Source organism: Seriola lalandi, unplaced genomic scaffold, assembly GCF_002814215.2.
Source record: "Seriola lalandi dorsalis isolate HSWRI2012SDOR001 ecotype SW California unplaced genomic scaffold, Sedor1 jcf7180002054946, whole genome shotgun sequence".
NCBI classification, from domain to species: domain Eukaryota; kingdom Metazoa; phylum Chordata; class Actinopteri; order Carangiformes; family Carangidae; genus Seriola; species Seriola lalandi.
Window position 1 is genome coordinate 534,179 of NW_019525497.1, and position 23,951 is coordinate 558,129.

At 41.5% G+C, this 23,951-nt stretch overlaps 1 protein-coding gene across 1 annotated transcript in view; it reads right to left on the reverse strand.

Annotated features, from left to right (window-relative positions):
• fbxl17 (F-box and leucine-rich repeat protein 17) overlaps positions 1 to 23,951 on the reverse strand; it is a 211,796-nt gene that overhangs the window by 55,616 nt on the left and 132,229 nt on the right. The window contains exon 9 of the mRNA XM_023394265.2: positions 10,193 to 10,269. Coding sequence (XP_023250033.1) covers positions 10,193 to 10,269 — 77 coding nt within the window. The remainder of the gene's footprint in view (positions 1 to 10,192; positions 10,270 to 23,951) is intronic.

Below are 23,951 nucleotides of genomic sequence, written 5' to 3' on the forward strand. Positions count from 1 at the left end.
ACACACACACACACACACACACACACACACACACACACACACACACACACACACACACACACACACAATGGAACTAATAAGAAAAATAAGAAAATGCAATGTCTCACTTCTATAAACAAAAACCTTACAGCGAGCAATAACAGGGACATCTTCTACACGCTTACATAGCTTGGTGTTATTGAGTCCCACGGGCACACTTACAGCACGCTGTTATTAGGAACTACAGGGCTGAGATGATGGTGGACGAGAAAGAAAAAGAGGAGGAGACGAGGGTGAGGGCGAGTGAGAAAGAGAAAGAAGAGCGATAGAACAAATGGACCATTTATATCAGCTTCATAAACACATATGGGGCCTATTGTTACTAAAGCCACCTCTATGTGGAACAGAAACATTATTGTCATCCACTGGCTCATAGATACATGATTACATGCTTTGGCACCATGTACACGACACATACACACACACACACACACACACACACACACACACACTATAGTACACTACACAGGGACACATACATCTGTGTACACAGAGGCAACCACACATTACCATATAAATCTGTATACACACACACACACACACACACACACCCAAGTCAGTTCAATCTTTCTCCTCCGTAGACTTAAGCGTAAAATAGCGGGGGCTTAAACATTTCTTTCCTTAAGTTACGGCAAAGTGTGTGTGTGCTGAAATTTGATAGTGTGAGTGAAGGAAGATATTAGCATGAGCTCAAAAGTGCATCTATAATATGTGTGTACTGCCTGTGTGATTGTGTTTGCATCTGAGTGTGTAAATGCAAACGGGGCTTGCCTGGCTGTAATCCCCGAGGCAACGGTGTGTGTGTGTGTGTGTCTTAGTGGGTGAGTGAGAGAGAGAGTTAGTATGTGAGTGTGTTTGTGTGTGACCAGTAAGATGGTAGACAGCGTAAGCCCCAGCCTTCACAGCTTAAGCCCCCCTCACTTTTCTCCCCCATAAGGCAAACAGTGGATAGACCACAGGGCTTAGCTGGAGAAAGAGGAGGAGAGGACAATATATGGAAACTAATTCAATTTCAGCCTCTTTGCGCTGCTCCCCAATCTGCAAATACCAGTGAAGGCTGATGTAAGGAAATGGAAATCTCGACTTATATACTGTACACTATGAAGAATCTGTAGATTGGAACCCTATGGAAGTGTACTTATGCACTTGAGCAGCGGTCTTCCAGTTAAATGCCTTCCCTGTGGAGGTTCAAGTCCGGCCTCCCGAGCTGTGTCAGCTCCCTCCTTACCCGTCACCCTCTCAGCTTTCCTGTCTATTATTTAATGAACTTTCCAAACTTGTAAATGGTGGGAGAATGGTCATCCTTCTTGTTCTCCACAGAAAGGCTATTCTGCAGAGTTTCCATGGCTGAAGCCAATTTTTCATTTACTTTTAGAGTTTTACTTATGGCATTGTTAAACAGAGCAGTTTGAAGAAAAGACAAATTCTAACACCAATTTGCAAATAAGGAAAAGAGTGTGTTTTATGCACTGTATTTCTCATGGTTAGTGCATTTGATTAATTCAAGATTCATTGTTTTTCTCTGCTTTCCCTGAGGAAACTTTGATGAGCTTCTTTTTTTTCGTTTTCTTTTTCATTTCATAAAAAAAAGACCATTCATACACCGAATGATTATTTGATTAATTAAGAAAATAACAGGTAGATTCATCCATAACAGAACTTGTTAATTGTTGCAGCCATTGTTAACATAGAACAAACATCGAAACCTTATGCTGCAGCAACCAGGTGGTCTACCAGCAGTACTGAAGTCCAGCTCTGAGCCTGGTGAATTGCTGGTTGTTTTCCCCCGCGGCTCAGGAAGTCTCATTGATTTGCAGAGATAATAACCCACTTTATGAGTCTTTGCCCTCCCTGTGTCTAGCAACACATGTTACTCTCTCTCTCTCTCTCTCTCTGCCTGTTCCACCATCTTTCCTACCCCTCAAGGAGAAAACACCACCGCTTATGAATTTTCCTAGTATGTGCTATTTCTGTGTACTCCTGCTCCATTGGTTTTTAGGGTCACAGCGTGATATGGAAAAGGGTCATGGGAGTTGGCCTATGGGCTTGGCTACCTCCGGTTCCATTGTTTTACGCTTAATGGAATTGATGTCAGGAGGATCGCGCCTGGGTAGTTCTCCTGTCAAACTGCATTGTGATGGTTACACTCCTTCCAACATTTAAGTTGCCAGGTGAATAAAAAATGATTCGACTCTCCTAGACCGAGGACCTCAAAAATTTAACCCAGTGATATGCTGATATTCACTGACCACTGAGCAACAGCTCCGATTTCTTCCTCTCAAGAAACATCAACAGTGATGAAATAACTCACTTGACTCAATTGTTTCTCCATAGAATTTCTCAATGGATTTATAAATAAATAAAAACAGCTGCATTGTTCTATGAATTGCTTTCAACATACTTGTACATGTATCTTTTAGTTCCTACAATGTAGTTCCTGGGTATCAGTACCCACACAAAAAGAGCAATACCATAAATCTTTGGTGTTTGAAAATAGTTTTAAACAAACCTAATAGACATTAGTAAAACCAAAAAATATTTCTGTCAGTCTCTCATTAACACCAAGGCAAAAAGACTCTCTGGTTTGAAAACAGTTTTGCATGGCAGTGGCTATGAACATAAAAAGACCGAGCGATTCTAAACAGCAAACCATCCAACAGGCATAACCTTTTTCCTTCTCTATACAAACACATGTATACACACAAAACCAGTCACAGTGGAGATACAGACGGACAAAGACTGTCTATTAACTTGCTCCCCTTAGCAGCCCACATAAATCTGCTGTACAGCTCTGCGCATTGTAATCGACTGCTTGTAGAGTTACTTTATTTACCTACTGAAAGCCAGGCAGAGGGGAGCAAACACGCTATTACACTATCTAAGTTTACATCACATTATGTTTCACAGCACTTAGACTGTATGGCGGTGAATAACTGCTTAGCAAACAAACAAGATGGAGGGAAAACACACAAACGCTCAAAGAGAAACAGAGATGCGCAAAAGAAAGAAGAGGGAGCTACAGCCTTTTACAGTTACCACATCATCATGAAGTCTGATCATGCCACATGTAGATACAATAACTGATCGCCTCGTTTAAGTCCTCCTCACTGTTCTTTTTTGTAGAAACTCCAGTGTTGTGTATACTTTAAAAATGCCACTATGTCACACAACCATGGCCTGCAAGACAGGGATATCATACCTGAGGGGTTTGACATGAACTGATGTTCCATAAATAGTAGAATAATAAAAAGCGAACACAAGCTTAAGGTTAAAAACTAACACAGTAACTCTTGAGCTTTGAGGGTACCCTAATGGTTTCATCATATCCTATATGGGGGCATAACAATCACATGTCATTGTCACTGTCAGTGTCAGTGAGGTAGTTACCATTCTGTTTCAGCTGCTTTTATGCTAAGTAACCTCACCTTGTAAAAAGCACCGTGATACTCTGGGGAGTAAGTGTGTCAGAATTTGCCCAGCAGCAAGTGAAACCTGTTAAAGTACACACAGGCTCCCACAAGGGCAATGTAAACAAGCACAGAGTCACACACACGCACACACGCACGCACGCACACACACACGCACACATGCACACATACAGCGATTCTTGAGGTTCTGCTCAAAGGGAGGGGCAGGGAAGCCCCATCTATCAACGTTCAGTGCATTTAGAGTAAAGCACCTCAGATGAAAGCAAGAGCTGAAAGATGAATGGAAAGAGGGATGAGAGGGGAAAAGAGAGGAGGAAGAGGTTTGGTCTTGCAACTGGGTTCATAGCTGGAAAAAAAAAAAGGCGGAAAATGTAGATGCATGTTAACTATGTGAGAGCTGTGAAGGGGGGGAAACAAATAAGAGAATAAGACAAATGAAAATTGAATGACAAGAATAATCTCACAAGCTGACAGATGGGTAAATACAGATGGACATAATGAAATGCACAATCTGAGTAGCTCAGTCCCTCTTATACAACAACACAACACAATCACAACAGTCTGGAAGATAGGCTGTCATTGTCAAGATTTCCGATTAGGAGCAATAGAGTTGCAAAGTAGAAGGAGACGCTTGTTCAGGAAGTACTTTTCCCCACTTTTAATTCTCATTTCAAAGATTTTTAAATCATATCCTTAATGTTCCACAACATTGAACCAAAAAGAGTCACTGGATGATTCAACTACTATACTATAGGATTATGTTATGTTATTTAAATTTTGTTTCTATTTTGTGAGGGAAAGATACCACGATACCCGCCTCAGTTCCCATTGCTATGGTGACACCATCAGTCCAAAGTGCAAATCAGAGCTGTAGCACATCCAAGACACTTCATAGTTGCAACTGGGAACTATACACACAATGCAGGGCTTATCCAAAACTGACTTGACTTTGTGTGACCGCTGTGTCTATTATCAGGTTTCTACAAAGCTTAGCTCAGCTTGGTTTCCACTTGTGTCAACAACACACGACAGAATTTGGTTATTTAAAAGTGCTCATATTCTGCCGTGATGATTCAAACAAGAGAATTTCATGACCATCTAAGACTTGGAAGTGCTCAGAATGCCAGTCACCTCACATTGCCTATGCAAAAAAATAAATGGGAGTTTGACTTGCATCACTCTGGAAGCCTGAAATAATTCCTCCCACTTCGTAACCGAGACCAAAGCTGCTCCTTTTCTTCCCTCGCACTCGCACAGTCTCCCACAGGTGTCTCACTCGATCCTGTATTCGCACAGATGTACACGGGAGGCCGTGACTGACAAGGTAAGGGATCGTGGGGAGGCGTGTGGGTGAAAGAGGAGAATTACCATATGTAAAGAACGGAGGTGCCGTGGTCTCTCTTTTTGTCTCCAGATAAAGCGGGTGGTGCTACAAGGGACAAGATAATCGCAGGTAGATATACACACACAGTGCAGACACACAAATGGACGCATGTGAATGCAAAGCATGCACACGCACGCACACACACACACACACACACACACACACACACACACACACACACACACACACACACACATATATATATATAAGGACAAAAGACGCACACAAACAAGTGCGAGAGGAGAGAGGAGACATGAATGTCTATCCTGATGTGTTGAAGATACAGTATGGGCCGCTACCTGTGTACTGGTCGCTCAGTGAGAAGGACAGAAGGTGAGAAGGTGGTGTAGAGATCTGATTAGCACTGGGAGAGAGGCGGAGAGGGTTTTCCCATCAGGATCAGGTTTCAAACCCTTATCTTATACTGGTACTTTTATTTCTGCAAGGGTAATGGTCAGACTGTATCTGTCATCTGTATGCCTATGTGAATAAGGAGCTCAGGTGGTCTTTTTTTCATTTTCATTTACATGTAAAAAAGTGGTGGGTGTTTGGCAAGTGTTGTCATGACTTTAACTGCGTCATTACCAGTCACCTCATGGTATCTCGCCATTCGCTGGAAGAGAAGGGAAGGATATACTGTTTTTAAATGTTATTTTCCTTAACATTATCTCAAACCACTTCAATTAACCTCTCTATCTCATGAGCTTAGGAGAGGCCAGATTTCTTTACTTTGATTTTAGATAAAGCAGTGACATGCTTTTTTTTCTTTTTTTTTTTCCAAAATCTACAACACAGGCAATCTGTTTCTAGACCCCACCATCTTGACTATCGCCCCATTTAAATATGAAATTCGCGAATGTGTTGGAAAGTCTCTGCAGCCCTCAAACCCCACAAGTGGCAGTGATAAGTGGGCACTCGGTAGATTAGGGGTTCTTAAACAAAGGGTCAGGTCTTAAAATTGCTCAGAGGTCTGCAGCTGCAGGGTCCCCTAATGAAAAGTAAGTTGCATTATCTAAATAAGCTTGGGACTCAGGGTAATACTAAATGTATTCCATATGTATTTCCCTGTTTTTGGAGTCCAAGAATTATAGAGAACTCCCGGTGTCTGAATAGATGTGGGTATACTTCATACACTGTTTCTGGATACCCTTGATCACATTTCTGTAGTTATAGAAATATCAAGAACTGAGACATAAAATGTCAACTAAATTAATTGTTTTTTTGTTTTTTTTTAAATCAGCGCTGCTTTGCTGAATTACAAGTTTTACTCAAAAACCATAAATTAGTTCTTAATGCAGATTAAACTCAATTCAGGTTTTTCACCAGAGCCAAAAATATTGATGATGAAGATCTCATCATCTCTACTGAGAATGGCACAAATATTGAAAAAGTCACAGAGTGCAATTATCTTGGAATTTGGATTGATGAGAAGGTAACTTTTAAATATCATGCTACTAAACTGGTGAGCATATTAAGGAAAAACAAATAGTTTTTTTTCTATAGGACTAAAAGCTCTGTGTTGTAGAGGGACGCTTAATGAGGCAACTTTCTTATCAGTCTTGGATTATGGTGACATTTTACAGATGCATGCTTCGGTTGCGACTCTGAAGCCCTTGGATGCTGTTTATTACTCTGCACTAAGATTTATTACCTGTGATAATTATAATACTCATCATTGTGAGCTGTATGCTAAGGTTGGGTGGCCCTCCCTCTCTCTGTGAGGCGTGACAGACAATGGGTTTCATTAATTTATAAGGATCTTTTTTTTAACACTATATTGTAAATGAAGTCTCTATTTAAACATCTTTCTGAGTTAAAATAAAGGTTGAATGAATGAATTAAATGACCAATGCCTTAAAACAAACAAATATTGTAGTTTAAGATTTTTTATTTATCTTGAAATACTTCAAAATAAACAAATAAAGTAAATAATTTTCTACTGTACATTCTACACTTAAAACTGCCACCTCTTGATACATGTGTGGATGTGGACCTGTGTATGTGTGGCAGGTGTTAATCGGTTTTGAGAATGTCAGTGAGACAAAGAAAAATCTCTGCAAAGTTAGAAAAGACCTTATGTACAAAAAGAGGTTAGGTATAGCACAAATGAAATGAATGAAAGACGGAGGAAATCTGGACGATGCGTTTCTAGAGATTTAACAAAATCTTCAGTAACATGATCATAATTCATCATCAATCCTAAATTACAGGTGTGAAAAACCAACAGCTACTGAAATGCATAAATATGTGAATCAAAGGAACCAGGTGTTTAGCAAGTCTCTACACTTCCTTGATTACAACCAAAATGTTAGCTAATTAGATTTTATGTTCTTTGATGAATGAGAGAGAAGTCTAAGAAGTTCTTTTTTTTCTCTCTCCACAGCACTAATAGGGCTTTCAGTAAGATCATTACGCCAAAAAAGCTCTATCCTCGCTTTTTCCATTTGTTCCCTTTGCCTCACAAAATAATCCCTAAAACCATCTGCACTGGGAGTAAAATTACATGTTGCCTCGCTCTCTCTTTCTGTCATCTAAACCTGTCTTTATGTCTCTCTCTCTCTGTCTGTCCTCAGAGCTTCTATAAAATCACACAGGAAGCAAAAGCTGGGAGGAAAAAAAAAAACAGAACACTCAAACGTAAGAGGCTTGTGGACATCTCAAATGCACTCAGTGAGGCCATTAATAAAAATAATTAGCACAGGAGATGGGCGGAAAAAAAAAAACGGGGGCCCGGCTTGGCAGATGTAAAATCTCATTTCTGTTATTTAATTTATCAGAGACTGAAGCAGGAAATCCACCAATCATTTTGTTAGAGCGCAGAGCTCCTACAACAGGCATCTCTATCATGGAAGGACACACGTACACACAAATATAAATACACACAGACCCCATCATCAGCCAAAGAGGGCCAGAGGGGTCATTAGTGAAGGAAGAAGATCAGATATCACCAATTCATCTTGGTCAAAATGATTAGAGAGACACACAGAAAGAGAGGCATATATAAGGGGGTGTTTGTGCGCATTCCAGGTTTTAATGTACTATTGTGATCTTGGAGTCATTAATCAAACACCAGTAGACACACACCCACATAATGTTTCACACGCACGCACACACAGTTAAGGTTCGGGTTCAGAGAGGTCAAGGTGATTATTGTCACTGTAACTCACAGACGTTGGCAGCAAACTGCAGCTTGTGTTGGAGAATAACCATTCGACTCTGCAGCAACACATATGACATAATCACAACTTCCTGGCAGAAACCTTGAGAATTTAATGCATAGCATCAAACCTTTTTTTTCCATATCTGCTGTAACTACTGAGTAAAACTACTGCAGAATAGGTAAAATAGTGGTGGTTCACTGAGGGCAAAAAAGATAAAGACCACTCTGGAGTCCTCAAAGTTAAGAAAAGTGGCCAACAACTGGAGCTGTAAATTCCTAACTACCGTGCCTCCATAAGTACAAAATGAACAACCATCCGATTCAGACAGATATAATGATGCAGCTTGCAATGCATCTGAATGGGCCAGCATCATGGATGTATGCAAAAAAAAACCTATTATTCCTAGATGTTGCCCTATTCAAAAAAGTTACTGAATGGGAACACAGGGCCTCTGCAGGATTGCACATTTTGAGGCACACTGAGTGAGAGAGTCCTTCTCCGGCTGAGCCAGTAGAGAGCATACACCTTAGAAACTTCCTCTGGGCAAGACATCTGGCTTCCTGTTAGCTCCCTCACACATATGAACAGCTTGACTTTGCACATTTTATTTGTGTATGGGAACAAGTCTTTTTGGGCCAGTGTGTTTTATTTGATAAGGTGTGTCACTATCATAGCCCAGGATTTCGCGGGCAATTTCATGACTCTTCTCCTAAACTGGGTTGAATATGCATCAACCACAACAACTACCAAACAAAACAAGTGAGAAAGAAAGCAAGATCGACAGGTAAAATAACTGCGGCAAGTTTCTGTGAATGTTCAAGAACAAATGTTCAAGCAGGCTAACCTGTGGTTTTAAGAGCCGACATCATATAAACTACAGCATCATACAAATCAAGTTAATCTGTACATCCGAATATTATACACTGCCTCGATGAGCTTTACAGGCCCACAACAAAAACAGCTCCCGACCCAGCCGAAGCTCCCTAAGCTCTCGAGCAAACACCACGGGACTAACAAGCAGAAGGCGTGCTTGTCTCTTATCTCAGTAGTCTTTTTGTGCAATTTTCAATAGTCTAATCACTCAGACAACAGCAAAGTCAAAAAAACAAGCAACTGAGGCAATAAAAACTTAAGAAAACTCTGTGAAATAAACAAGCAGAGGATGTCTTTAGTCCCTTTGTGCATTTTTGAAGAGGGAAATTTATTCAGACAATGATGAGTTAAGGTAATATAAAAGCGAGACAAAACTGCCACAAACCATTTCTATTGCAAGTACTTGGAACTTAATTAAAACAAAAGTCAAATTAAACTTACTTTGACAATCAAACTGAAGCGAATATGATTCATTCGAGTTAGAGCTTTGTTTTGACCACAATGAGGATTTTTGGTATTTTGATTTGAAAATGTGATTGGACCAAAGATATGCGACGAAAATTTTTTAAAAAAGGAACCTGAGATTGTTTCATATTGAACACCTCTTGAAAAAAGAAGGCCCCAAAAAAAAGTCTTTGGCTTCACAGCTGGTACCTCTCATTTGTGGAACTCCCTGGGGACACAAATGCACAAACAAACAAACGCACACACACACACTCACACACACACACACTGGCATTGCCACAACTAAACAGACAAACCCAATGCCACACAAGGAATCAAATAATTCATACAAGCAGTGTTTGACAGCATTGGTGATGCTTCGGTACTGAAGTACTCCAATTGTTTATTGTACTGCAGGTGATAAAAGACTAAAATATTCTGCAAAGCATATGGCAGAAAGGAATCGAGCAGAGGAGGGAGGTAAAGTAAACAAAATGAAAAGGGGAGATGATGCTGGAGGGATATAAAGGCTGCCTTTCTGTACGCTGGGATGGAAAACACCTTGTATGTCTCCTGTCAGCCAACACTATAATCCAGAAACGCAAGCAAACGCATAGAAATCCTACAGTAGAGCACAGCACGGTGTGAACATCTATGAACTACACTGAGGAGATCCAACCTAACCTTGCTTAATTCCGTGTGAAACTTTTCAATAATATTTTTACTGTTTGCGAGTCTCATAAGGGGCGAGTTGTAAAATCAAATGAGTCCTGAATCATGGTAGTGACTGTGGGTAATAATGGTTATGATAATAATGTTGGAGGTTGACGGCAACAAAGGGACGGCGATTGAAAGTATCCTACCGTGGTCTGTGATTTTACAAGACACAAGGTAGAGCTCCTTCAGACTTCTCCCCTCCTTGGCGATGATTTCCACGCACCTACAGACAGACACAGAGAAAGAACAAATGTTTAAAGTGTCACCCGAGGCGTCTGTTTCCCGTATATTGTCTTTCACGTTCGCTTGAAGGCAAGACCTGTCTCCAAAACCCTACAATGCATGCACACACAGCAGCTCTCTCTTACACACACACACACACACACACACACACAGTAAAGGTTAAAAAGTACAGCTGCAGGGTCATAACTGTTCGCATATTCTGCTTCTGCTTCTTGTAACACACACATTAATAATTAAACACCTGATCTGATTAAAGAAGCATGCACCAACACAGCAAGCAGTGTATGTGTGTATTTGTGCGTGTGAGCGCGCGCACAGACGAACACATATATAGCAAGCTTGCTCACTTCAAAGAGAGATATCTGCATTCAGCCCAGTGCCTGAGCCCACAGGACCTACAGAGTGTACGTGTGTGCGTGCGTGCGTGTGTGTGTGTGAGAGAGAGAGAGAGAGAGAGAGAGAGAGAGAGAGAGAGAGAGAGAGAGATAGAGTATACACTAGGGAGGGCCAAGGGGAAGATCAGAGTATCTGTATCAAATGATTCTCTTTAAATGCCTCTAATGAGAGGAGTGTGTGCAACAACTAGATTTTGATCAACGCATTTGACCTATTAACCTTCAGGAAAAAACGTTTTGATCTTTATGCTGGTGTTCTATCATTAATATTTATGAGACAAAAAAGACTCATAGCTCATACACACACACACACACACACACACACACACACACACACACACACAAACTGTATGGCTCTCACTTTAAAAGTGATGTTGAGTCGTCTTCTGTCATTGAGCTTCATGTCAAAGTGAAACAGGGAGCAATATTGAGGTATTTGTTCACTCTGCTCACACACTTTCACGCAACATGACAGACACCTGAGGTTATTCTCAAATGCACTGCTCATATTCATTCACTATCTGCCGGCTTATCTCACCATGGACCAAGTGTGATACGTGAGGACTTGTTGGGAGAATTTCATGCTTCTTTCATGTTTTTTTTTATGCCACATCCTCACTATCGAGCAAACAGTGAGTTGAAATAAGATGCAGATCAACAGGGAATTCGATGCAGGGAAATATTGAGGCTCTCGAACACAGCAGGATTTGTAAACCAGTGTGTTTTTGCTTCAGGTTTCATTTAAGGTGACACTATTCACAGATGTCTTATTGCACTGTAGGATCAAGGAGAATAGAAGAGTTAAAATGTGGGTCTTACTTCCAAAATCCTTATTTCTGAGTGGAGCCAAAGCTGTTAAAATGTGCAATGGCTTATCTGTTTTAGTTCACTGGGCTGCATCTTCATATTTCACCTTTTCTATTACATTTCAGTTGCAGTGGTCCTGCAAGCCTCTCCATGTTATCGTGTTGTCTTTTCCCCATTTTTTCATTCTCCCTTCCCTCTTCTCCTTGTTTGTTTTTCTCTCTTTCGCCCTGAATCTTACTTCATCCCACTCTATCAACCACTCGTCTCCTCTCTCTGTGGCCCACTCTAAGATGCGGTTTAGAAAAAAACTCCTCATTTAAAAAGAGAAAAACCTGTTGCAATTGGTCATTCCTGACTCAATGTTGTGCTCTAGTCAGCCTTTGATTAGATTCAGTTAAGCCAGCGGGATCACAATATCACGCTGTGCGTCTTGGGGCTACGGCATTAGTGCTGCTAATGAATGAATGCACTGGGAAGAGTTGGTGAGGAAACAGATAAGAAGAAAGTAGCGATTCAGGGATGCAGCGATGAAGGCGGAGGCAGAGTGTATCCACTGGGAGCTTGTTACACTGTGCCCGGGTCCCCGGGGTCAGAGCAAAAGCAATTAGATTAGACATCAATAAATGAGGGAGGGAGTAAGGAGAGATGGAAAGCGACTACAGCAGGAAACAGAGTGAGTAGAAATCTCTATACAGCGGATAGTGGTTGTACAGAGACAGAGGGGCTGCATCATGGGAGATTGACAGAGCTAAGGAAAGGACAGGAAAAGGGAGCAAAAGAAGAAAGAATAAGAGGTCATTAATAAGGCCGGAGCGAGGTGAAATGAGAAGATGTGAAAGGAGACAGCAGAGGAGACAAGGGAGGACAGAGCAGAGGTGTGGGATGTGATGGCTAAGACATGGTTCAAGCCACATGAAAGGCCTTCAAGAAGCAACAAGCTCCCACCCACCTCCACGCAAACCCCACAAGGCTCAGCTGACATGAATTAGTGATCTGCTCGCTTTCAATAATGTACAGAGCCAGTGACAAAAGCCCCAGTTGGACACAGTGTGCATACTAAACATTTAGATAGAGGCAATGCTACAGGAGATAACGTTGAGGGAAGCACATTAGGATGCAGAGTAGAGAGCAAGTCAACAGGGTGGCAAGGTGCTCGAGCTCACGAGGCTGCCGCCGGTGATTTAAAAAGGGAGGGAAACACCAGTAAAAGGTAGGATGAAGAGGAGAAATAGGAAAAATGACTTTTTTAGAGACTTTGTTGAGGAAAAACACATTTTAGGAGAGTGGTGGGGAAGATAAGGAGAGCAGAAAATGGATGGAGGAGGATGAGGACAGGATGATGCAGCTGATGGAGGTATGTGGGATGAAGGATTAAGACAGGAGGTGGGATAGGAGAAGGAGCTGATGAAGTGACAAAGAGAAAATGTGTAGGATCATGATGATGAGGATACAGTGTGAGATTCAGGAATATAAATAAGCAGAAGGAAGAAAAAACTAAGAGGAGAAACGGCAGACTGGGAGATGATGGAAATGCGTGACAAAATAGAAGAACAGAAAATCAGAAAAAAAGGTTATATGGAATCAGTGAAGAGGATAAGTGGAGGAGAGGAAGCAGACAGTGCAAGATGACAAAAATGAAGGGTAAGTTGAGGGGGATGATAATGAGGATGATTTTGAACAATAACAGAAAAATGAGCAGGATGAAGGAGTGCAAGAAGATGAGGAGTAAATGATGATGACAAGTGAATAATTCGAGAAAGTCAAGCAAGTTACGTCTGCTACCACAGGGGGAGAAAGATGCTCTTAAGAATATTATAGACGCATCAAAAGAGCCAGAGAAAGCATTTTGTTATAGTTATGTAGCTAGCTAATATAAAGCTCAAGGCCACCATTTCCAATAAAATGACAATAAAACAGTTTCCATGACAACTAAAGGACTGCATGTTTAAGCAATTAGTGTGACCGGCAGGCAGGAGGGAGGGAGAGAGAGAGAGAGAGAGAGAGAGAGAGAGAGAGAGAGATAGGACCGAGGGAGCGAGCTTCATCAGGGGTCAGTGTGCGTTTGGCTCACTGTCATCACGCTGTCGGCGCAAACAGCTAGAGGTAAACAATGAAACTGTCACTCCTCCCTCTATCTCATTCTTACAGTCGCACACAAACAAAATCAAACTTCGGTGTTGTTTCTTGGCTGGCCCGGGGATTTGTGGGGAATTTCTCATCCTTAAACACAAAGTCATACACACATTTTCTATCTAAATTGAATTACTGCACCCACACAACTGGACCTCGAGGACTTTGCTTAACCCTGAAACATCTTTTATATTAAATTCTATTTTCTTGCCAGCCAACTAATGCTGCCTGCCAAAGAATTTAGCCTTTGTTCGACTCCACGCTGAAGGATAGGAGGCAGAACCATAGTAACTGTAGTAAAAAATAAAAAATAAAAAAAAAGAGTTGGCCCCAACTGATGTAACGCATCTTGTAACTGAAAGAGGTGAAGGTTTTATTACTCCATTACTAATATTCTGTAGAGTATTCATAACAGTAAGTAACAGTTTAATCATCTCTCCAAAACAACTTAAAGAGCCAAGTGCTGCTAATTTTTTCACATTATCAGGAGAAAAACATGCAGTAATTTGTGTTGCTTGTACTTAATTGCTCTTCCCTTGGAGTTTTTAAGAAGAAAACTCAATTTTGTTACTCTGAAACCATGGTAACTACATTGCTGCTCATTTATTTCATGATTAACATAAGTATTTTCCTGGGTCTTTACATGTAAATGAGGCACAAAGGTATGATGAGCTAAAGCTGGGTAGATTACGGTGGAAATGTCACTGACTGAGGAGCCTACATGTTTTTTTAAACATCCATTTTTATTTCCTGGAATTAAATTTGCTCTTAGACCATATTTGCCCAGCTTCTGCTCACTGCTGTTGCAAAGTTACATACAGTATGTTAACTCACTGAAAATTATTTTAAGGTTTTAGAAACTACTTTGGTCTCATTACTACTCATTTCCAAAAAGCTGCAAATAAAATGAACATAGCCCATCTTATTAGAATCTTAAAATGTTATATATATGCACTGAATAGTATCATTGTAAAGAGTGTTTTTTTGTTTGTTTGTTTATTTTAATAAGCCTTGCTCTTGAGAAGCTCTTGAATATTAAAATGGTAGATCAGCTTCATCTGTGGGATAAAATCATATCTGTGCTTTACTGAAGTTTAAGGAAATGGATTGTCAAGTCAAGGCCACGGCATTATAGTAGGTTCGTCTTCGCCTTCATTCTTCCAGCAAAGAGCTTTAGTCTCCAACGCCTCCGAAAAATAAGAAAGCTTTTTAAAAATCACTCTGTACATCTTCTGTAATATAGCCACTTACACAGCCTTGACCTGTGTTTGAAACATTAGAGAGAAAAAAAGAGGATTAGCACTTAGAAAATCATCGGCCAACCAGCAGAATACGTCTTCTATCTGAGCTCTACTGTGCTTAAAGCTGCCCTACAGGACAACTGGCCTTTTAAGTATATGTGTGTGTGTGTGTGTGTGTGTGTGTGTGTGTGTGTGTGTGTGTGTGTGTGTTTTCTGTCTTACAACCAGAGGTTAAACCTTGACAAAGCCTACTGATCAGCCCTTAATCCAGGCGTTGTGTTTGATCAAACGTAATCTCTGCTATGAGCTTGTTGCCATGGTCATGGTGTAAATTAAGAAACTTCAACATTTATTTTAAGATGCTTTGTACACTAATTATTGTTATTTTCAAATTATATTTATTAGTATTATTTAGTATTTTTGACTGGCATTCTTTTAATAAAAATTTCCAGTCAAAACACAAGAATAATATTAATAGTTGTCATATCCATTGATCAAGATATACTGTGTATAGGGGTGTCACGATATAATAGTATTGATGATAACTGATATTTTAAAAGTAATATATTGATATTGTTTTAATAAAAGCCATGTGATAATAGTGTGATGGTAGATGTTAGGCCCTGTAGATCTTTTGTTTATCAGTTCATCTGGTTGTTTTTTCACCATCCATTAAGTGTAACCGCTTGGACGCTTTTGTACAGTTATGATTACAGACTCTCTCTCCTCCTCCCTACACTCGTATTTGAGTCCAATTCAGTTCAAAAAAGCATCACAACACACAATACACAAGGTTAAAGATGAATTTGACTGATAGCCTCATTTATTTATTTTTCAAATTTACCATAGATATCTTCATAATATGCTGAATTCTTTTGGCCACAATAATCTGATAATATGACAGTTTCGACCCCTCTATTGATTCTTGTGAATGTTTTCATTTTCAAACCTTATTCCTTATCACAGTGACATTTTTGACTGAGTTCAACACATGTCAGCTGGTTTAAAATTTGCTAATTACTACAATGAAAGGCCTCTCTGATTCCAAACATACAAGTCCAGACACCTTAGTGAGCAATTTCCATACACAGAAACTGGAACAATTCTACAGTGAGGCTCAACAAGGAGATCTGGGACAAGAAAGAAGGGACAAAGGGAGCAAGCGACAAAATAGTGTTTGCGTGCGTGCGTGCGTGCGTGCGTGCGTACATGCGTGCGTGTGTGTGTGTGTGCCTTTACGCAGAGTGTGTTGTTTGTGTCTTTCAGAGGTGAAGCTAATCTTCTTTTATGCGACACAGCCAGAGGTATCCAAACAGACAGGCAGCAAGAGGAAGAATAGTAACAATACTTGAGAGAAACAGCGGACCATATTTATCACAAAGACTGCAGACAGTCTTGCAGCCAAACAACATGTGTAGCGCTTCTCTTTAGCTAGCCTATCACAATGGAGCAGGAACAAAGACACTGCTGAGAGAATGGCTGTAGGTAGGTACACTAGCACGGTGCCGACCAACACAAGGCCTCGTCTCATCCCGTTCCTCACACAGTCCACAATTACACGGCTGTCTAGCCACACAAAAGGAGCAGGGAAATAGAAATGGATGATTTTCGAGAGAAGAGGGCGAAAAACACAAAAAGTAAGCATGAAATGTATAAAGAAAAGCGGTTGAAGGTCTAGGGAGAGGTTGAAAACATAAAAGCAGGAGTGGGGAGGAGGCAGGCGGGTGGTGACAGACCAGACTTCAGACTTCCATGGCTGTCTTTAGACTTAATGAAATGGAAGGGCGGAGCAGCACAGAGGAGGAGAGCGAGGCAAGACGGCGGTTTATACTTCCGTGGAGAACGCTCTTGCAAAATGATTCTTGCTGTAAATTTTCTTTATATCGCCCATAAATCCATACACAAGTGTAAGAGAGCAGAGTTCTGCTTCCTCCGATGATCTGCAAGACTAAGTTTCTGGAATCCTCTGAACAAAAAAACTTTAAGGCTTTTTTCATTGGGCTAATATAAATGGATATAAAAATACCAATACCTCAAAAGAGCCCTTCAGTAAGCAAATACTTCATACTGAGGAGAGCAACAATCTTAAAATGAAGCAATACATGTTTTATAGAATGAGAGGGAACATGTTCATTGTTTTTCAAATTGCTCTGATGATAAGTGTAGACTTGGACTATTGTTCTGTTGCTTATTTGGAATATAAATAACATTGTGTTTTCAACGAATTATCAGCATTAGTATGTGTCTATGACACTTTCAAAACAGCTTTGATTGTAAAATATGTAATAAAAGGGTGAGAAGTTAGTAAACGCATTACGCATTACAATTTACAACATTCACACCTTAGAAAAGCTCCCACTAACTGTTGCAGCTCCTTAAATGCAACCATGACAGAGTTCACAGACATATCCCATATTTGTTTATTGTTATGATATAATTATAAATCCAGAAGCCAAGACTGTGAGATGCACTTTTCATCTCTATCCGTTCGAGCATTTGTGTGTGTGTGTGTGTGTGTGTGTGTGTGTGTGTGTGTGTGTGTGTGTGTGTGTGTGTGTGTCTGTGTGTTCCAGCTGTCTGAATCAGGGTCTGCTTCAGCAATTAGGGCCTGGATGATTTCCCAGGCTAGCCTTCCATACCCACCGCTCAAATGAGAATCACATTCCTATTGTGTTCCACCACCGTTAATCATGTTTTCAAATGACTCTGCAAAACGGCAGGGTATTCCAGCAGCTTGTCATCAGCCTGCTCAAAAATGTGCCGATGGGGTCATAACTGGAGCCATAAATGCCCATCATCCTCAGATTTCCTGTCCAACCTCTGCTTTTTTTTTTTTTTGTCTGGGAAAGGAGAGGCGAGCAACGAATGAGCACACTTCGCAGGCCAACTAACAGAAAGCAGAAGGCCCTTCAATGTGCCGCTGCTTCCTCTCATCCTCAGTCAAGGTTTGGTTCTTTAAAAGCATTTTTTTTCAGTTGTAATTGCAGGTTAAAACACTTCTAGTACTCCACTAAGTGGCCAAAGTTCTAATAGACAGCAGGAGTCCTACTCCTACGTTAATAGAGCAAATGGTCATTTGGCAGTTCTAAAGGTATATACATTAAGTAATACTGAGTTCAAAAGCACATCAGACGTCCGAAGATATTTTGATCTAAATTCACCTGTAAACTCGTGGCAGTTATTACATACAATATCAGCTGACACTCTTCAACATCTCCAAGAACAAGCGTCACTCACACACCAGTCGATTTGTCCATCAAAAACCAGAGGGAAAAGCCAACTAAGCACTTTGTGAGGTTAAGTGGCAGTTATTCACTTGAAGCTCATCCAAATGGACAGCCTGTTGCCTTGCCAACGCTGACGGGCCTCCGTGATGCACATGCACAAACAGCATTTTAAAGCAGCTTCTCGGCTGCCAGCGGAAACCAAACTGGCCTGACATCGCTCACACAGCATGGATCTCTGATAGCTCTTCACTCTGCCTCTTCCTTCCTCCGTCTGCACCGAAGCAGTCCCCCCCCGAGGACATGCAAGTGAGATACTCACCTGTAAATGAACAACTGGGTTCTGTAGAGCAATGCCATGCCCCTATCTGCCTCCACGGTCAGCCCACTGCAGCCATAACACAATAAATAACTCAGGAGAAGATGAGCACTGCCCCGTGGCAGATAGAGATAACACTTACAGCCTCAGGTCTGAGTTGACACAGTGGTGTGTCCGTGCCTGTGTGGGTGGATGTGTGTGTGTGTGTGTGTGTGTGTGTGTGTGTGTGTGTGTGTGTGTGTGTGTGTGTGTGTGTGTGTGAGTGCAGCAGAGAAAGTTAGTGGAACTCTGCCCATGAGAGGTGAACAGTTAGGTTAGAGATGGTTGCCCATGATAGATGTCACTGTAGGGAATAAAACGTAGTGGATGCATCTGTTTTTCCTTATTTCTGAAACACACAGTCAGGTAGAGCAGGAGCAAAACTGACTATGACTCAGCACCCTGAGCATGTTTTTGATTACTGTATCCACAGCTTAAATTAGCCTTTTGTTTTATGATTTTTGCAGAAAATGCACCATTTACAGTGTAAGTCCTGTACACATCAAGTAAATACAGCAATGTGACTCACAAAAGAGAACCTCTGTTTTGGTAATCTTGGTATCAAGTCATTATTGTCTGTAATTCACTTTGTCAAACAAATGAAAAAGAACAGTCTGTATGTTAACCCCAGGCCACCAAGATGCCCAGATGCATTTTGTTCTAAATTGTCAAAAACTTCGAGACACTGATTTCTAAACAAGAAGTCGATGTTGAAAGAAGTCGATTTGTACTGGAAAGTTTAAAATATTCTTATTTTACTGGCAGATTTCTTAACTTGTTTTAAGAGGGAAAAAAAAGGTTTTACGGGACTCAATTATGAACAGATATGGATTGATAAGAACATTATTTTTTGCTTTTGAAAACAGGCCCCTATTTCTCTGAATTCCTGTCATAAAAAATACTACAGCATTTGACTAAGATTAAATGTGATTTCTCCAGAGCAGATAATACAACCAATAACTACCAGCTAATAACAGAATCTTGTTTCAGGCACTAAAGAAAACAGCCAGTCTGACTGTGATAAATTGAGGTGAGCATACCCCTCAGGGCTGCATATCGTAACTCTTCTGCTCCGTGTCCACATGCAGAGAGAGAGAGGTGAACTATCACGATGTTTACCAATAGGCCTGACACAGTGGCACACGGTAACACACAGTGTACACCCTCCGCCCACTCAGCCATGGCTAATTGCTCTGCACTTTGATTACCGCCATCTATTTTAATGAGCGCTTACCAACGCATTCTCTCCTGCCTGCTCTCTCTCTCTCTCTCTGTGTCAAACACGCATGCAAACACAGCACACACATTCAGGAGTGTGTGCATGCCACTTGGAAACACATACAAACACACACAACATACAGACACACACAGAAAAGAGAAAAGAACAATACTGTGTGCCCTGTTTGTCCCGTTGGCAGGAAATTGGAGGGTGTTCATTAGGCTAATGGATATGAAGAGGAAGGGAGAAGAGGGGGATGAAGATAGAGTGGGGGAGGGAAGGAGGGGGTGAGGATGGGAGGGTGGGAGGCCACTGAATTATACCACAACAAATTCTGTACAATGGCCCAACAAGTCATACTGCAGCATGTAATTTCCTTGCTACTATGATAGAGAGAGGAATACTTCAATTACACAGACTGGCTTTAATTACGCAGAATTTGCCTCATAAGTCGGCTCCTGTTGAGAACGAATGAGCTGTTACATTTTTGGTGCTGCTGCTCACTGCTCCTGCAGCTTTGCTGGATGGACTCAGCTTCATTAGGATCACGGGTTTACCAGCACACACACCAGGATGACAAAGCCTAATCAATGGACTCACACTGTTCTAAAGACTCGGAGAGAGCAGAGACAGTAGATACCGAACTGGACAGGGTTGCTGATCGATGGGGGAAAATGTGTACTTTCCAGTGTGGCGTCTGTCATCCTTTTGTTTTTCCCTTTGCACATATTGTAGCTTCTGTCCCTGAGGTTGTGCAGAGTCTATTCCTCAAAAGTTATACATTTTATTTCTCAACTGAGACTGAAATGACATGAATAGACTATGCTGAGACAGCCCTTGACTAAAAGTATTCTCCACAAAAAAAAAAAACCCACATAAGCTGAATGTACAGTGAGAGCAACAGAAAGCAAAAAAAAGGGGGGGTGGGCAGAACAGAAAGAACACAGAAATGAGGAGGAGGAGTGTGAAAGGAAAGAGTGCATTAAAGGGATCGAGCGCGACAACCGCATTACAACCACAGCTATGCCAGATCACATCGTCACACTCTGTCTCATCATTTTACGAGACGGTAGGTCGTCCATGAAACTAGTTCAACATGTCTAGTATAACAGTCATCAATACCACACACACATACACACACACAGGCACAAACACACACACATATTGTACACACAACTGCTAAGCTGGAAAATGTTGTTCCAGGAAAAAAGAGATCGAAATTTTGCTGAGATGAGGTCACAGCACTGTGCAGTAAGTCAACTAGAAAAGGTGACTATGCGTGTAACTTTAGGGTGAAATTTGTATTTTTCCAAGGCTTTAAAATATAATTTCAAACATAGTGAAACCTCAAGTCTTTGCTGCCTTAATGAACCTGGACCTGAAGTTGAAGCTGAAACTGGAGTTGGAGCTGTGCATCACCCTGGCAACAATCACCCCTGACTCTTGACCTCTGACCGGATGTCTGGACAGCCCACATTGACCTGACCATGACATCCTGTCTGCCACTGTCTCCATAGCAACATGAGCAAGGCTAACACTTTCACACTGCAACCTAAAATAGTGGCACTATCTTAAATTTAACTATTAGTACACCGCACACTGAGCTCCAAGCATTTGGTACCAAATTGTTTACAGTTGCTACAACGACCAGATTTAATGTTAGTAGTCCTTGTGTTCCTCTCACCTCATTTCTACACCCTTACACCTACTCCTTCTGGGTATTATCACTGAATTGTCCTGTTTGATTTACAGCATATAATGCCTTCCAATTCCCTTGGTGGCGTTATCATAATATTAAAGTATCACACCTTCCCAATAAAACACACGGCACACTACAAGGATACCCCCCCCACCCACCCCCCACATAAAAAATAAATAATCTGTAGTGTAAGGAGAGGGTTCCAGCATATACTGTATAAACTAGCTGCTAATCCAATTGTTCCCTCCATGGGGACTGGAGAGAGAAAGATCCTAATGAGAAACCGGTGGCTAAATAAACATGATGGTAATAACAGTGGGAGCGTCTCTCAGAGCAGGCGTTTGACTCTGGTGACACACAGCCATTAGGTATTCATGAAAACAGATGTTGCTTGGCTCACCAGCTCATTGGCCCAAACACCCCTCGAAAAAAAGCCAGAATCCTAAATGAATTTCCCCAACGGAACGCACTGTTTGATCCCATGCCAAGAAAAAGTGAGGAGATTTTCAAAGAAGGACAGGGGAGGGGGTGGTGGTGGGTGGGTGTCTGAGTGAGTGGGGGTGGGGGGTGGGGGTGTACTTTATCCCCCCTTGAAGTTTCGCTGTCTTCTTTGCCTCATATAACGCCTCTTCATCACCAAACCTCATCTCTTTCTCCTCATACCCAAAGATGGCATCTTTAGCATGGGCTGAAGAAACAAAATCCTATTAGCTTGATAGCAAAGTGAATTTGTTGAAGCAGTCTCAACCAGGCGACGCTCCAGTGGCTTATCACTGGCTAAGCAGACAGAGCTTAGGCAAGAGGAGGACAGAGGAGAATGGGTGAGGAGACAGAGGAAGAAGGGGGGGCAATGGGGACCAGGGGAGTTTAGGTGCTTTTATATATATCACTGTATAAGTAGGGCTCGTTGTGATCTTTTTTATCCCCTCATTCACCAAAAAATAAGTCTGAAAATTTTGTTAATTTTGAAGAAATATTTGATGGGGAAAAAAGAAAAAAAGAAAAAACTGATTTGAGTCACACAAACTTGTTTCAAACTTTTTAATTCTGCTTATTATTTATGTAAAATGTTTGTTTTTTTCTTCATGATTAGATTCTTTTGCATAATCAGGAGCACATTTGTACTTTGTCCCTGTTTTTCTTTTTCTCTCTCTTTCTGTATTACTGCAATTATTTTCTGAACTGTTAATGTCAAAAGAGACGCTGTTTTACTGCCAACTGCCGTGGCCAGCATCCACTTCCATTACACTGTGTCAAACATGGGGAATAATCTGCTACTAATATTTAATAAGCTGCCTGATGGGCCTTCAACTATCTCGCCCCGTGGTGGACAATAAAACTGCATTTTCTTCTGTTCTTGCTACACTGTCTAGGAGCATAACAAAACTTCAATGTATAAACCCTCTCTCTCTTTCCCTACTTCCAAAAGACTGAATGTCAATGAGCAGCACATACACCTGAAAACATGAGGAAGAGGATAGGGAGTCAGATGCACAGCCTTTGTTCTCTTTTCTTTCCATAACTATTGATATTACAGTCTTCATCCTTACAAAGATCTTCTATTTAGAGTGCTGGCGAATTGACCGGGGCTGGTGGTTTAGAAGGACAAAGGGAAGAAGACAGAGTAGGAGAAGAACAGGCTTTATTAGACAGTGCTGTTGATGTATGTGATTACAGCCTCTTCATGCTGCCCATCCAGTCTCTATAGATTCCAGATGATAACAGTCCTCGGACCCTCTCTTTCTTCATCTCCCTCCCTCCCTCCCGCTCAATGTTTTTCTCTTATCCTGTGATTTTCACCCCTTTATCTGAACATCCCGTCTTCTTCTCCTGTCTTTCAGCCTTTCTGTTTCTGTTTATCCCTCTTTTGGTCTCTGTGGCATTGTTCTTTCTCTCTGTGCTTCCCTCTCTCTGCTCCCTAAACCCTGTGCACTTTCTTTTGATTCCCTCGTCCTCACAACACCATCCTCTTCTCACAATCACTTCCCCTCTACCCTCTTCATGTGCTTCACAGGGAGCCAACATATCTAAGACCCCCTTTCTCCTCCGAAACAACCCCTCGTGTATCCCCTGCTTTCTCTCTTTACCACTGCCTCTCATCCTTTCGTGGCCATCATCTCAGTGCGCCTCCTTACAGTTTACGACAGTGTTCACATATCCAAAGAAAAAATACCCCCTGATGGGTGGTACGTGTTTGCCTCGAAACACATTAGCACTGTCGAGTAAAACGCTATGACAAATGACAGGAGACTAACAGTGGGGATCCTGCTGGCCATTCAGCCAGCCAGCAGAAGCACTGGAGTGCACTCCGCCACAACACTGAGGCTCAAAGTGAAACCAATCCTCCAACGCCATACAATATCTGCCTTAATCTTACTCAAGCTCCGCTCATTACACACTCAGCATGGGCCGGAGACAGACGACACAGGGAGCTATGCGGCTAGGATTTGTACGCCAACCGTGTGCGAGTTTGCGTGCGCGTGTGTAGACGCAATAAGGTGGTATCACTATCACTGCAAGACGAAGCAACAGCAAAAGGGTGTGTAATTCGCCATGACACTGTACGCAGATCAAGTAGATTTATAGTCC